The sequence below is a fragment of the Populus euphratica genome, unplaced genomic scaffold (genome assembly GCF_000495115.2).
Source record: "Populus euphratica unplaced genomic scaffold, PopEup_1.0 scaffold5.1, whole genome shotgun sequence".
Lineage (NCBI taxonomy): Eukaryota > Viridiplantae > Streptophyta > Magnoliopsida > Malpighiales > Salicaceae > Populus > Populus euphratica.
In genome coordinates, this window is record NW_011499848.1 from 1,069,540 (window position 1) to 1,083,792 (window position 14,253).

A 14,253-nucleotide genomic window follows, 5' to 3' on the forward strand; every position below is an offset into this window, starting at 1 on the left:
AAAATTATGTTTTTTTTAATATAGAATAAAAAAAATTTTGATTTAAATATTTCAACTTAGAAATATAACATATTATCTTTTGAATTTTGGATTTGATGCCTTTTAATATATATACTCTATGTTAAAAAAATATTTTTTTTTAATATTAGATTTGAAGTCTTTTCATGTATACACTCTATGTTCACAAAAAAAAAAATATTTTTTTAATATGAAATTTGAATGAACATAAAAAAAATATTTTTTTAATATGAAATTTGAAATTCTTTAGCATACATACTCAATATAAAAATATTTTTTTAATATGAAATTTGAATGAACATAAAAAAAATATTTTTTTAATATGAAATTTGAAATTCTTTAGCATACATACTCAATATTTTCAAGAAAAAAAATTATTTTTTTAATATAAAATTTAAAACTCTTTCATATATATACTCCATATTTACAAAAAAAAAAATTATATTTTTTCAATATGAAATGAAAAAATAGTTTAAATACATCAACATAAAATAATAACATAGTATCTTTTCAATATAAAATTTAAAATCCTTTAATATATATCCTTCATGTTCATTAAAAAAAAATTATATTTTTTCAATATGAAATGAAAAAATAGTTTAAATACATCAACATAAAATAATAACATAGTATCTTTTCAATATAAAATTTAAAATCCTTTAATATATATCCTTCATGTTCATTAAAAAAAAATTATATTTTTTTAATATAAAATAAAAAAATATTTTTTATTTAAATATTTCAACTTAAAAAAATAACATAATATATTTTTAATATAAATAAAAAACTTTTTAAAATATTCTCTTAAATTTTATTATTTATAATACATAACTTATATTCACCTGAATTTTTTTTATAAAATATTAAAATTTTAAATACTTTTTTAAACTTTTCCAAACTAATTCAGGTTAATTTATAAAACCAGCCACTTGAATAACCCCTGGTATTTCCATGGAGATAGGGTGTTGTAAAAGAAAAGGTTGGTGTTGTAAAAGAAAAGAAAAACCTTGGAGCTCAAATAAACAAAAAAATAAATATATTATCGTGTGAGAAGGTAAACTTCGAATGTAGAATTTTCATTATTAAAAATAAAAATAAAAAAATAAAAACTATACCAGTCGATGATGAATGATCGAAGACATTCGAACCGAGAAATATAACATGAACAGATTATGCTAATTACGTCGAACCTAGGCTAATAGGAGCCACCAGGACAAGCCAAGTCACAATCCAGGCAATGAGATCATTAAGGCTATGATGATCTATGGACAAATCAGACTTAACAAAAATGCTAAGCATTCAAGAAAAATGCAAGGAAAAATCCAACGACATAAACTTCATATTTCCGAAAACAATCATAAGCTCTGTTCAGAAAGCATTCCAGAACTATCACGCTGTAAAGTAGAACTCGCTTAGTAGAGCCGGACTGGTGTCCCCATGGTACTCTTTAGATGCAGGGACTTCACCTGGTTTTTTGCAGCAAAAGACATCAAATTAGTCAGCAGAAAGTCGCAACAAGTTTGAGAAATACAGGCATTGATAATAACTCACATTTTGCCAATTCTTCTTCAAAAGTGAGACAAGGAAATTGACACTCATCTGCACATTCTGGAAGATCTGCTTGTCCTCCATATCACAGTTACCAACAGCAACACCCATGCACAGCACTTTCTTCAATTGAAACTTGACAGTTGCCTTGATCTCGTTGACCTTAGACTCTAGCGACTCTTGATGAGTCACAAGGGTAGGGAACTTTCCTGCATTCAGGCATAATTTAGCAGAAACCATGAGAAACAACCATACCCAGAAACAACTTCAACGGTTTGACATGGTAACAGTTTGAAAACCAATAATCAAACATTAAATCATCCAAATAAACTTGCCTGCCTTGTTGAGGCCAGGGCCTAAAAGACGGGGAATCTGCTTGATGACGGACTCTGATGCCAAAAAGGCATGGTACTGTTTTGAAAGCTTCTTCACCAATTTCTTGTTTTTGTTCAGCTTCTTCAGTGCTTCAACATCCATCCATTGCAAGCCTATTGACTCTGCCTGCCAATATAATTGAACAGTTAACCCTATCAAAGTTACATGACAAGAGAAAAAAAAAAGCAGACAAAAAGTTCATAGAGTGCGTTTAATCTATGTATTTCGATAGAATGCAGGACTTTCAAAACCACTGCAAAAAATGATATAAATGGGGCAAGCAAAACACGCTATAAAAGGCAGCAAAACAGAGCATTATATAGTCATCAAAACAAAACCTCAAAATTGATTCAAACAATTCTTTGAATCCATGTATTTACACAGTACAGAAAGGATAATAACCTCCTCCACATGCTGAGCATCTCCAAGCAAGCAGACCTTCATTTTGGGGCGGGGTATGTGTCGCAGCTCAACAGAGCCACTGAAACCTCTTGTCCTTCTGGGGGTCATAGTTTTTCAAACCAATCTGTAGCTCAATAGTCTGAACAAACTTGCGTGGTTTATCGTTCACACCCTTTTTGATAGTTGTAACAGCTTCACGAATTGTATCACCCGCAAGCTTACTGCAGTAAACAAAACATAAAACATTCGAATCATGAAATTTAACATAAGTCACCCACTAGATCAACCTAAATTGTTTCAGAGTGCTTTCTACAACCAAGGTTCCTTCTTAGCCCTAAAAACTCAAAATGACGTCACCAACTCTCAACCAAAAGAGTACGCATCCATTAGCCATTTCAAAATCACCAACCACAATATAACGTCTCTTTACATATGGATTCTTAAACTGGAATTGCATTGCTCCTAACCTGCTTAACTATCAGCATTCATTGTAAGAAACCAAAGGGCCCTCAACCAACTTCTACAGGACCTTCATTGAATTTTTACTTTTTGTCCAATTTTAGTCTTGATATTCAAGAAGCCAGTCGAGTAAATATAATCTATGGCCAAGTTCAATCTGAGTATAATCAACACTTCAATTTATTATAATCATAAAGCAATTTTAACACAAATTAACAATTCGACCGAGCAAATTTCCCATTCTAACCATGTCAATGGACAAAACAACCTTTCAAAATATACCAAAATGCTTCAAAAACCATGAACCAACATAACCCCACATCATATGTCCTTCCAAACCATGAAGCACTAAAGGCCAAAACATGAAAAACCCAAGAACCCTTCAAGAAAAAGCAATAAAACGACACAAAAAGAAAACAACTTGAGATATTGAGACATAACTCATGACTGAAACCTCTAAAAGCAACTCTCTTCAGAGTCCTGTCCTGCAAATACAACAGCAAAAACATTAAACCTTTTTTTAAAAAAACCTATCTAGAACGTTGATCCCAAATCGAGGAAAAGGTGTTGAATCGAAGGAAAACCTACCAGAGAACAAAAATGAAGCCTGGCAACTAGAAGGACGCGGCTAGGGAGTGTAAGGTTTATGGAAGAGAACTTCTGGTTCGAGAAGAAACCCGGGCTACTTTTAATGGGCTGGGTCTGGCGTTTAGAAGAAACTAGACTTAGCCATTAATTATTGGGCCCTTTAATTATATATTCGTTTTTTAGTTTTTTTATGATTTGATCAACTTATAATCTCTGATTAATTTTTTAAGATTGAAAATTAATGCATTTAATTTGAACACTTTTGAGTATTATTTGCTTTGGTATTGGAATTCATTGCATTCATTGCTCTTTCTAATAAAATATTTTATAAAACATAAACAGAGTAAAAATGTTTTGAAGGATTCCATAACAGCAATAAACATCTCTTGGGTTAAACATTTAGATTTATTCTTAGTGAAAGAGCACAAGATTCAGGAGCCGAAGAAAACAGTCAAGAGACGGTGAAAAATAGGAATGCTATGCCAAAGAGAGTCGTTCTCATGAAGGCAGACAATCCTCCAAATTCGAGGAAGGATCTTTCCAAACCTCTCTGAAGGCGCAGGGGAGAAACTCATCCTTCACTCCCTCAATAATCCGTAGTTTCCAAATTTCAAATCTCCCTTCAGGCGACTTCAGAGAAAGAAAAACTTCACACGCATAGACTAGCAAAAGAGAACTAGCATAGCCGAAAACATGTTCGATCACTCAGCGACTAGGTCACTACCAGTTCATGCCCCTTATCCAACTATTATGGAATAGGTGTTGGTTTCTTTTCCTAGGAGAACTGCAAACATCCAAAGTTGAAATCTAGCAAGCGGGTCACCAACGCGTAGAGAAATTTCGAGTGAAAGAAACTCAAGTAAGAACATACAATAGTGGCCATCTGGCTGTGTAATCAAACCACACGTTTAATTCTGTGTGTATGCCAGGGACAACTCAAGACGTGTCAAGCAAAACATGAATCATTCAAAAGAAAACAAAGTTCACATCTATTCAGCAAAAAACACTTCATACAATTCTGGTAATCATAAAAATAAGAAGCATTAAAAAAAAATCCAGAAACATAAAATCCTAATATTCAAAGAAAACATTTCTCAGTTCAGCTCACGGTAGACTCTTCTCTTCTTACAAAACTATGGTTGCTTAACCTCCTTAGTAAAGGCGGACAGGAGTTCCCATGGTACTCTTAAGGTGCAGGGACTTGACCTGATTTCCAACAAAAAACTTAATGAGTACAAAACCAATCAAGGACAATCAAATATATATATATATCAATCCCAACAAACAACCCTGTAATTACTAAAGGCAGGACATGTGTTAACAGACATCCTACTCCCACCCAACCAGTTAATCAGTTGCAGGTTATAGCCACAAGACATGAGGATAATAGGTAATGAGATGACTATTTGTAAACAAAGCTACATGAAGCAAGCCATAACTAAATCAAAAGATTGATTAGGAGCCAAAGAGAATAATCATAACCGTTCTAGAGAAGCTCAAAGTAAAAATAAAACAAGCATGACAAACCAAATGAAAAAACTAATTTGCAAAAAGATTGATTAGGTTTATGACTCACATTTTGCCAATTCTTCTTCAAAAGTGAGACAAGGAAATTGACGCTCATCTGCACGTTCTGGAAGATCTGCTTGTCCTCCATATCGCAGTTACCAACAGCAACACCCATGCACAACACTTTCTTCAACTGAAACTTCACAGTTGCCTTTATTTCATTAACCTTTGACTCTAGCGACTCTTGGTGAGTCACAAGGGTTGGGAACTTTCCTGCATTCAAGCATAAAGCAGCATAAAAAAGAGAAACCACTACATCCACAAGCCAATCAACACTTCAACACTATCACAGTTCACGATGCAATAAACAAACATGGAGTATACTCATAGTAAACTTGCTTGCCTGCCTTGTTGAGGCCAGGGCCCAAGAGACGGGGAATCTGCTTGATGACAGACTCTGAGGCCAAAAATGCATGATACTGCTTTGAAAGCTTCTTGACCAATTTCTTGTTCTTGTTCAGCTTCTTCAGTGCTTCAACGTCCATCCATTGCAAGCCTATTGACACTGCCTGCCGACAGAAATCAATTGACACAACAACCACATCAAACAATCTCACACAAAAAACAGCTCCATAAATCTCACAGCCATCATCAAACAATGCTACCACAAAAGAACACAAGCAAGCATTTCACTTTCTCTAAAACTTGCAACCATGCAATCGAACCATCATCAAACATGTTCTATCACCAATTCCAAGATTTTGAGTTCGAAAGGGTGATATAAACCCCCCCCCCAAATGAATCAAATGCTTCTTTTACTCGATCTATTTTGACAGAATGGAATAAACATTTACCTCCTCCACATGCTGAGCATCTCCAAGCATGCAAACCTTCATTTTGGGACGAGGAATGTGGGGCAACTTAACAGAGCCACTAAACCGCTTATCCTTTTGTGGGTCATAATTTTTCAAGCCAATCTGAAGCTCAATGGTCTGGGTGAACTTGCGTGGCTTCTCATTGACACCATTCTTTATGGTTGTCACAGCTTCCCTGATGGTATCCCCCGCAAGCTTACTGCGTCCAAAGAAAATATCCAAAACCCCCAAAAAAATCAGTTCTGGGTTTGAAAGATCAACGAACTCAAATACAAGAACAGAAAAAAAACCGGTGATCTTTGCAACCCATACCTCATGTTCCAAGATTGCAACAAGGGCTCTCAGGATTTCTTTATTTATTCCTTTCTTTCCTGTAAGAGAAACGAGGGGATGAATCAGAGATCAGAGAGTTGAAGTCAAAGCAAGGAAAACAGTGAAAAGCACGCAAAAGAAAAAACATGCCCGCGCTCACCGAAAGACGAAGAAACCCTAGCCAGAGAGCAGGTGGCTGAAGGGAGGTGTATAAATATGTCAGTGGCTGAGAGAGCGCTAGAGCTAAACCCTAGTCGAAATATTGTATGTTTGGTGGGCTGGGCTTGGTGCAATGTATGATGTTTGAGCTAGGTTTTATATTTGAACACTCTCCGTGGGCCAATTCCAGCCCACGACTATGTTTGCATAGATTAATCAATTCGTGGAAAAAAACATGTTAAAGTCACTTGTTGAATTTATAAAAAGATTGGATTAGAGAGATGGATTGCTGCAAATGCTCGTGTATTTAACATCTCTCTTCCTCTTCCTCGTCTTCAAATTAACCATAGGTATTTTAAAAAAATAAAAATGGTGTTCAATAACATTTCTTGTCTAGGGTACCTTTTTTTTAATTTGCTTGGTCTTCATCACTGCTTCTGTTTTAGGGTTCTCATCAGAATGATCATGTACGTGATTCTTCTTGATGATGCAGGAAAATCAGTCCAATTGTCCCAAATGAAAGTTCAGGTTCTGGTTTCGTATCTGAAGACATGCATCTCTCATCTTATTTTAGTGCTTTCATGGAATTCCCTGGAGATTACAGTACTGCTGGAGTTGTAGTCTCATTGCATACATCAAACGGTGACGAGTACAAAAAACAATCATGATCGATGAAATTGATTTTGAGTTCTTGGAAAATATTAGAGGCAAACCTTGGTTTTGTTCCAACCAGTATTTATGGCAATGGTGGAAGTATAACCAGGGGATGGGTCTGATTGGGCAAAAAGTGGAGGCAAATACAGGATATTACAAGTGTAAGCATTATGATTTTGTGCTATATAAAGGGATGCTCAATTGATCCAACCCAAGAACAATTAGCTAGTAAGAAAATTAACGTGCTAATTCTACATATTGGAATCAATACAACAATTAGCTAGTAAAAAATGTGCTGATTCTGCAGTTCTGAATGCTCTCAATGGCTTGACAATTACTGGGAAAAAGAGATAAATGAAGAAATAAAGGATAGAACATCTAGTTTATTCTTATTGCTATGATCGTTATCGATATCCAACTTCATTGCTTGAGAGTCAAGTGGAAGGGAAACTCTAGCTGATATTTGTCATCCTGTACATATATATAATTGATGTAAACGAAGATTATTTTTCTTGTTAAATAATTACAAAAATTCGGTGAAATACATGGATATATACTGCTTAATGCATTGCTGATTAAAAACTAATAATTGATAAATCCAACATGCTCATCATTCCAGTAAATAATTAATGAAAGATAATTAATTATTTGAAGAGATCATCATGGATCATCAACACCTACTTGCTATGCTCAATCTTGGAGACCTTTTTCTGCGTTCCTCAGCAACAAGTGCTTCACGAGCTGATGAGATTTCCTTTGGGGCTAACAGCTCATCGAAGGTGGAACAATCAATCCAATCCTTGAGCAAATTCTCTTGTCCCCATGTATCTGGTATCATAACCCCACCAGCCACCTCTTCTCTATGCCTCTTTAATCTTTCACGTCCACAATCTCTATCCAACACCTCAGGAGCACCATCACTACCGCCCACTCCGTCACGATGTACTACTTCTTGAGGAGGCACCGAGCTGGTTGCTTGATCAGTGCCTGAAAATGCAAGGGTTTGGCTAGTGGATCCACCAGACATAACATTTGTGTGGCTATCAATATTAACTATATCAATGGTGGGTTCTTCTTCTTTCTTGGATTTTGTGAAGTGGGAGTCTTCCATCTTGCTAGCCATGCTTCGAAATTGGGGGCGTGACAAAGGAAGATTGGCGAAGATTACTATCAAAAATGGGGTTTAATTACGGGAGAAAATAATGATAACAATAATAAAAGCGAAGACAGAAGAGGAGAGTCCTGCAGATGAATGAGTGGGGGAGCAAGATTACACGTCACAAAGGCTTGCTTGCTTCGTATGGTGCATGGCATCTCTACGTCTCGGGCTTTATGCTGGAGAGAAATTTGTGTGGTTTCAGTTATCATAGAGAGACATACTGAAAGGTATTTGATTTTTATTATTATTATTATTGTAGTTTGGGTGGGGTTGATGGCGAGCTTGAGGTGGACAAGGTGAGGAGAAAGGGAGTTGTTCCATGGAAACAACACGAGGATGTGGAATGTGTGAAACAAAATGTTAGATATTTTTTGTCACTTAAGTGACAAATTAGAGCAAGTTATCGAAAATTTTTGAAAATAAAAATAAGGTTTTTTTTATAAAAAAAATAATTATTCTAATAAAATCAAGAAAATAAGCTTTTTATAAAGTTATATAGATTTTATGATCTGAATCATGGGTTTGACAGTTATATTTTTATATTCATTTTAAATTAATTATTTTCTTCAATTTCATCCTTCAAGATGTGTTTATTGAGAATTAGCCTTCATGCTTTATTTTAATTTGTTGTCATAGGATTCTTATAGTCTCGTAAATTGGATTATAGATTTGACATATTAACCCGAGTTAACCCGAATCAATTAAATATATTATTTTAATATTAAAAAAATATATCATTTTAAAAAAAATTAATCAAACTATATTTTTACGAGTTATATAAATTACTTTTATACTTATAAAATCAATTAAGTTAATTATATTAAATCAATCCTCCCATAATTTAAATTACTTTAAGCTTTAGGCATTTAAACTAACTAGCCAATGCATGTTTCTATTTAAGAAACTTTCATGAGTCTTTAAATAAATTAATTAAAAAAACCCTAGCAAGAACACTTTTTTCTCTTTATCTAATGATTTTAGCTAAATCCAATAAAGAAGGCAACATTAGAAGAAATAGCACATCAACAAAATATTTATTTAATTTTTATAAAGCTTTCTATCACTCTGTTTCACTCGATTGTACTGTAAAATTCGTAATATGTGAAACGAACATGGGAAAGTTTAAACAGGGAATAGTAGCAAGTGGAAGAATTTCTTCAATCTCTGCAGAGATAAAACAGAAACATAGCTTGTCAGCCGTGTGAGGCTGCTGGACTATGAACAATTGAGGTTGCAGATTGACAGCCATGTGAAGCTGCTGGACTATGAACAATTGAGGTTGCAGATTGACAGCCATGTGAAGCTGCTGGACTATGAACAATTGAGGTTGCAGATTGACAGCCATGTGAAGCTGCTGGACTATGAACAACCAGGTTGCAGACAAATTGCGGGCATCAAGGACTACCTTAACCTCATTTCCTTGATGATGACGTTCTTCAAATTGGAAATTCCAACCAACTCTCAGATCTATACATACACACGCATATATTAGAATTGTGATAACTCATATATTACATTGATGGGAATTAAATAAAATATAAATAATAGTTTATGAACCTAGTAAGTTTTCGATACTCTAGTAGATTTAACCATGATATAATTGACCAAATCAAATTTAATTTAAAATCTAATCAGGTTAAAATTAAAATATTTTTTTAATAAAAAATAATTAGAATTCATCCACTAACCTAATGACACAATAACTATGCCTTCTAAATAAAACTTTGTGTCAAGTATGGCAACTATAATCACATGTTGATTTTAAAAAAATTAGCGGACTCAAATTAAAATTTTGATAAAATAGCATGATATAAGTTTGTTGTGCTTCTAATGTATGATATTTAGTAAATATTACTATTTTCAAGTATGGCAACTACAATATCATGTTGTATAATAGCAATAACTTGCATATCACATATGTAAAGCATAACGTGTTATGAAATTTAACCCTTTATTCATATAAAAAAATATAAACATAATAATCATTTTTTTAAATGACACCAATAGACTCTTTCTAAAAAAAAAGATGAATTACTTGTTTTTTCCTCTTAAAACACCCAAAACTCAAACTCATCTTAGTTTTTAAACCTCTTAGAATATTTTCCTCTTCAAAAATCGTTGTTCACTGTCGCCGTCACCCCAACACTTTCTAGTCCTACAAATAAGATAAACATACTACATTGTTATTAATTATATGGGTTTTATATTTAATTTGTGTTTGGTTTAGTCGAAATTAAATTATTGTTCGGGTTTCAAGTTGAGTTTAGAATTTGTTAAATTAATAATAAATTAGTTATGGATGTTATCAACTAAAATTAATTTGATGTGATTGAACATGAAAATAACATCAATTAGGTTGAATTTCAATTAATTATTCATTGCATTGAATTTTGGATAAGTTATCAACTCATTTATATATTATAGCTCTTGTCATTGTGGCTGACTCTTTTTTTTTTTAATCTGATTTTATATCAAGTTCATATACCACATGTCACCTTGCATTTCTATATAAAAAGATCCATAAAACTTTTCCGCAATAGCATGTTGTATGGTGATGAAACATATCTCATTTATAAGTATCATACACTCCTAAAATATACATTATTTATAATATACACAATTCCACAATATTCATCGTCTTACAATATATATTTCACATTTTCATATTATACACTATTTACAATTGTAGCCTCATCCTGATTAACTTAATTATACATCACATACACATGGCCAAAATATACTCTACTTAAACAATAAATAATTACAAAAAATATTTATTTAAAATAAAAAAATAATAATAATAATAAATACTAGAAATGTATTTATCTTCCGATGTTAGTCTAAACTCGAATGTCTCTCTTTATTTTTCAAGGAAACATTTCTTGTCAATAAACCAACTTAATCTAATCTATTTGTCACAATTACACATTCACATCATAATTTGTATTTGAAATAAACATTTGTGAATATACTTTATTTCATTCTTTTCAAATATGCATTTTGTCAATTTCAACCTACTAATTTTATTATTTTATTTTCACACCTATTATATCATTCATGGCTCGTTGATATCACTTTTTAACTTTTAACATGCATTATGCTCATTTTAGCCTATTAAATTTATTTATCGATCTCAAGTAGATTTGATGTTATTTTGACTCATTATTAACATTAATTACTTCAAAATAATTATTATGACATCCTTTTAGCTCATTCATACAATTTGTCAATTCAAAACAGTTATCACACCTAATCTAATTATTGTACCAAGCATTAAGCTAATTTTTAATCACCAAGACCCTATATTCAAATCTAACATTTATTTAGTCATTTTCTTACACATAAGGTTAGTTATCCACGTTGACAAACACATGATGATGTAGACATTCATTCAACCCTTCTTACATAGAATTTCATGTTCCTCAAACCTCTCAAAACTCATTTATATTAATTTAACACTATATCATTAGAGCATAATTCTTAATACCATTTATCTAATTTTTTATATCTCCAACATTATACCAAAAACACAACTGGCTTAATATCCTTTGAACATAGATATCAACATAATTTATATAAATTAAATGTTATGTTTGATATCATAAAATTAGATGTTAGATAATTTTTAGGCTAAAATATGAATTTGCGTACTATTTTGAGACTTTCATCCATAATCATAATAAAAACTTTCCTTAGAATATTTCACCACTTCAGGTTAAAATAGCATGGAGTTTATATTGACAGTAAGTGTTTTTCTAATATAAAATCATATGTTATTTTATTTAAATGTTTCATCTTATTGTTGTTGTTGTTATTGTTGTTATGGTCTAACTATTTTCACCTTGATTTATAACAAAAATCTTTTTAATAATTATATTACCCGATTAGGAAATTCACGTGATTCATCATTGGATTGACATTTCATACACCGATTTATTACTAAAGGTTGTGTTTGGTATTATGGAAGCGGTTGTTTTTCAGAGTGCTTCTTATTTGAAAATATATCAAAATAATATTTTTTTTACACCAAACATCAAAATAATCCAAAAACATAAAAAAACTAATTGAAAGAAAAAAAAAATTATTTTTTTTAAAGCACAACCACACCACTAAAAAAAACGGGCTCTTTATATCATCCAAAGTTTATGCTAATTTTACTAGGGATTTCCACCTCTGATAATAAAAATTTATCTCATAATTTATTATTTTTTAATTTGAGATTTCTCTAGTTAATTGGTTTATAATTTTAAACTAAGGTTTTACAATAACCCTTCAAAACATATAAGATGCAAGGGGATTTAGCTACTAGAATTTTGTTGGATGGTTGGGGGGATGGCCACTAGAACTTTTAAGCATTTAGAGTGCATTTGTTTTCCGCTAGCTTTCATGTTAGCGGTGAAATAAATGCCCCAACATGTTTGGTAATAAAAGAAACTACATTTTATGCTACGAAACCAACTAAAAAATTGAGTTTGAAATGCAGATTTTGTACAGCAATTTTTACATATTTTTTAAAGTGTTTTTCATATAATAACACATCAAAATGATATTTTTTTATTTTAAAAAAATTATTTTTGACATCAGCATATCAAAATAATCTGAATATACTAAAAATAATTAATTTAAAGCAAAGAAAAATTAAAAAAATTTAATTTTTTTCAAAAGTATTTTTTAAACACAAAAACAAATAAAGTAAGCATTTTATCCAAAAATGTTTTACATGTTTTTTTGTTATATATAAACTTCAATTATAATTTTTACCAAACACGTATTTAAATCCAACTAAAAAAAATTTTTCTAAATTTATTTTTTTAAAACCATAATAAAAAAAGCTATATCAAAAACAAACATACCCTTAATTGATATCGTGCTTTTAAAATATAATATTTAATTAATTTTTTCTAATATAAAATCATATGTTATTTTATTTAAATGTTTCATCTTATTGTTGTTGTTGTTATTGTTGTTATGGTCTAACTATTTTCACCTTGATTTATAACAAAAATCTTTTTAATAATTATATTACCCGATTAGGAAATTCACGTGATTCATCATTGGATTGACATTTCATACACCGATTTATTACTAAAGGTTGTGTTTGGTATTATGGAAGCGGTTGTTTTTCAGAGTGCTTCTTATTTGAAAATATATCAAAATAATATTTTTTTTACACCAAACATCAAAATAATCCAAAAACATAAAAAAACTAATTGAAAGAAAAAAAAAATTATTTTTTTTAAAGCACAACCACACCACTAAAAAAAACGGGCTCTTTATATCATCCAAAGTTTATGCTAATTTTACTAGGGATTTCCACCTCTGATAATAAAAATTTATCTCATAATTTATTATTTTTTAATTTGAGATTTCTCTAGTTAATTGGTTTATAATTTTAAACTAAGGTTTTACAATAACCCTTCAAAACATATAAGATGCAAGGGGATTTAGCTACTAGAATTTTGTTGGATGGTTGCGGGGATGACCACTAGAACTTTTAAGCATTTAGAGTGCATTTGTTTTCCGCTAGCTTTCATGTTAGCGGTGAAATAAACACACCAACATGTTTGGTAATAAAAGAAACTACATTTTATGCTACGAAACCAACTAAAAAATTGAGTTTGAAATGCAGATTTTGTACAGCAATTTTTACATATTTTTTAAAGTGTTTTTCATATAATAACACATCAAAATGATATTTTTTTATTTTAAAAAAATTATTTTTGACATCAGCATATCAAAATAATCTGAATATACTAAAAATAATTAATTTAAAGCAAAGAAAAATTAAAAAAATTTAATTTTTTTCAAAAGTATTTTTTAAACACAAAAACAAATAAAGTAAGCATTTTATCCAAAAATGTTTTACATGTTTTTTTGTTATATATAAACTTCAATTATAATTTTTACCAAACACGTATTTAAATCCAACTAAAAAAATTTTTTCTAATTTTTTTATTTTAAAACCATAATAAAAAAAGCTATATCAAAAACAAACACACCCTTAATTGATATTATGCTTTTAAAATATAATATTATCAGATTTTTTAATCATGATTTCTATATATTGCATTTTATTACTACAATATCAATTAAATATTTCATTTTAAAACCACAGCAACTTTAAATTGTACTACTTTTCCCAAAAAAAAAAAATTACAAATGTATTAGTTCACTAAAACTTTTATTTCGCCAAAA

The 14,253-nt window shown here is 31.0% G+C and overlaps 2 protein-coding genes and 1 pseudogene across 4 annotated transcripts; all 3 read right to left on the reverse strand.

The window, feature by feature from the left end:
- Positions 1–1,075: 1,075 nt before the first annotated feature.
- LOC105112875 (60S ribosomal protein L10a-2-like) lies at positions 1,076–3,426 on the reverse strand (annotated as a pseudogene).
- An 856-nt stretch (positions 3,427–4,282) lies between these two features.
- On the reverse strand, positions 4,283–6,345 carry LOC105112860 (60S ribosomal protein L10a-2-like). 2 transcript variants are annotated; one of them, XM_011008748.1, is made up of 6 exons: positions 6,247–6,345; positions 6,087–6,145; positions 5,754–5,973; positions 5,303–5,468; positions 4,967–5,172; positions 4,283–4,596 (listed from the first exon to the last, which is right to left on the reverse strand). In XM_011008748.1, the coding sequence occupies exons 2-6, from the start codon at positions 6,089–6,091 to the stop codon at positions 4,543–4,545; spliced, it is 651 nt and encodes a 216-aa protein (XP_011007050.1). In that variant the 5' UTR covers positions 6,092–6,145; positions 6,247–6,345; the 3' UTR covers positions 4,283–4,542. The 2 variants fall into 2 exon arrangements, with proteins under 2 accessions (XP_011007050.1, XP_011007058.1); XM_011008756.1 differs by having other exon boundaries at positions 6,237–6,261.
- A 755-nt stretch (positions 6,346–7,100) lies between these two features.
- Positions 7,101–8,239, reverse strand: LOC105112884 (uncharacterized). 2 transcript variants are annotated; one of them, XM_011008787.1, is made up of 2 exons: positions 7,581–8,239; positions 7,101–7,370 (listed from the first exon to the last, which is right to left on the reverse strand). In XM_011008787.1, the coding sequence occupies exons 1-2, from the start codon at positions 8,020–8,022 to the stop codon at positions 7,366–7,368; spliced, it is 447 nt and encodes a 148-aa protein (XP_011007089.1). In that variant the 5' UTR covers positions 8,023–8,239; the 3' UTR covers positions 7,101–7,365. The 2 variants fall into 2 exon arrangements, with proteins under 2 accessions (XP_011007089.1, XP_011007079.1); XM_011008777.1 differs by lacking the exon at positions 7,101–7,370 and having other exon boundaries at positions 7,436–8,237.
- Between the last annotated feature and the right edge of the window lie 6,014 nt (positions 8,240–14,253).

Coding starts and splice junctions, on each gene's coding strand:
- LOC105112860 (XM_011008748.1), bottom strand. Junction 5,469..5,753: donor ATGCTCAGCATGTGGAGGAG/GTAAATGTTTAT, acceptor TTCTGTCGGCAG/GCAGTGTCAATAGGCTTGCA. Junction 4,597..4,966: donor TGAAGAAGAATTGGCAAAAT/GTGAGTCATAAA, acceptor GTTGGAAATCAG/GTCAAGTCCCTGCACCTTAA.
- LOC105112884 (XM_011008777.1), bottom strand. CDS start 8,022: ATGGCTAGCAAGATGGAAGACTCCCACTTCACAAAATCCAAGAAAGAA.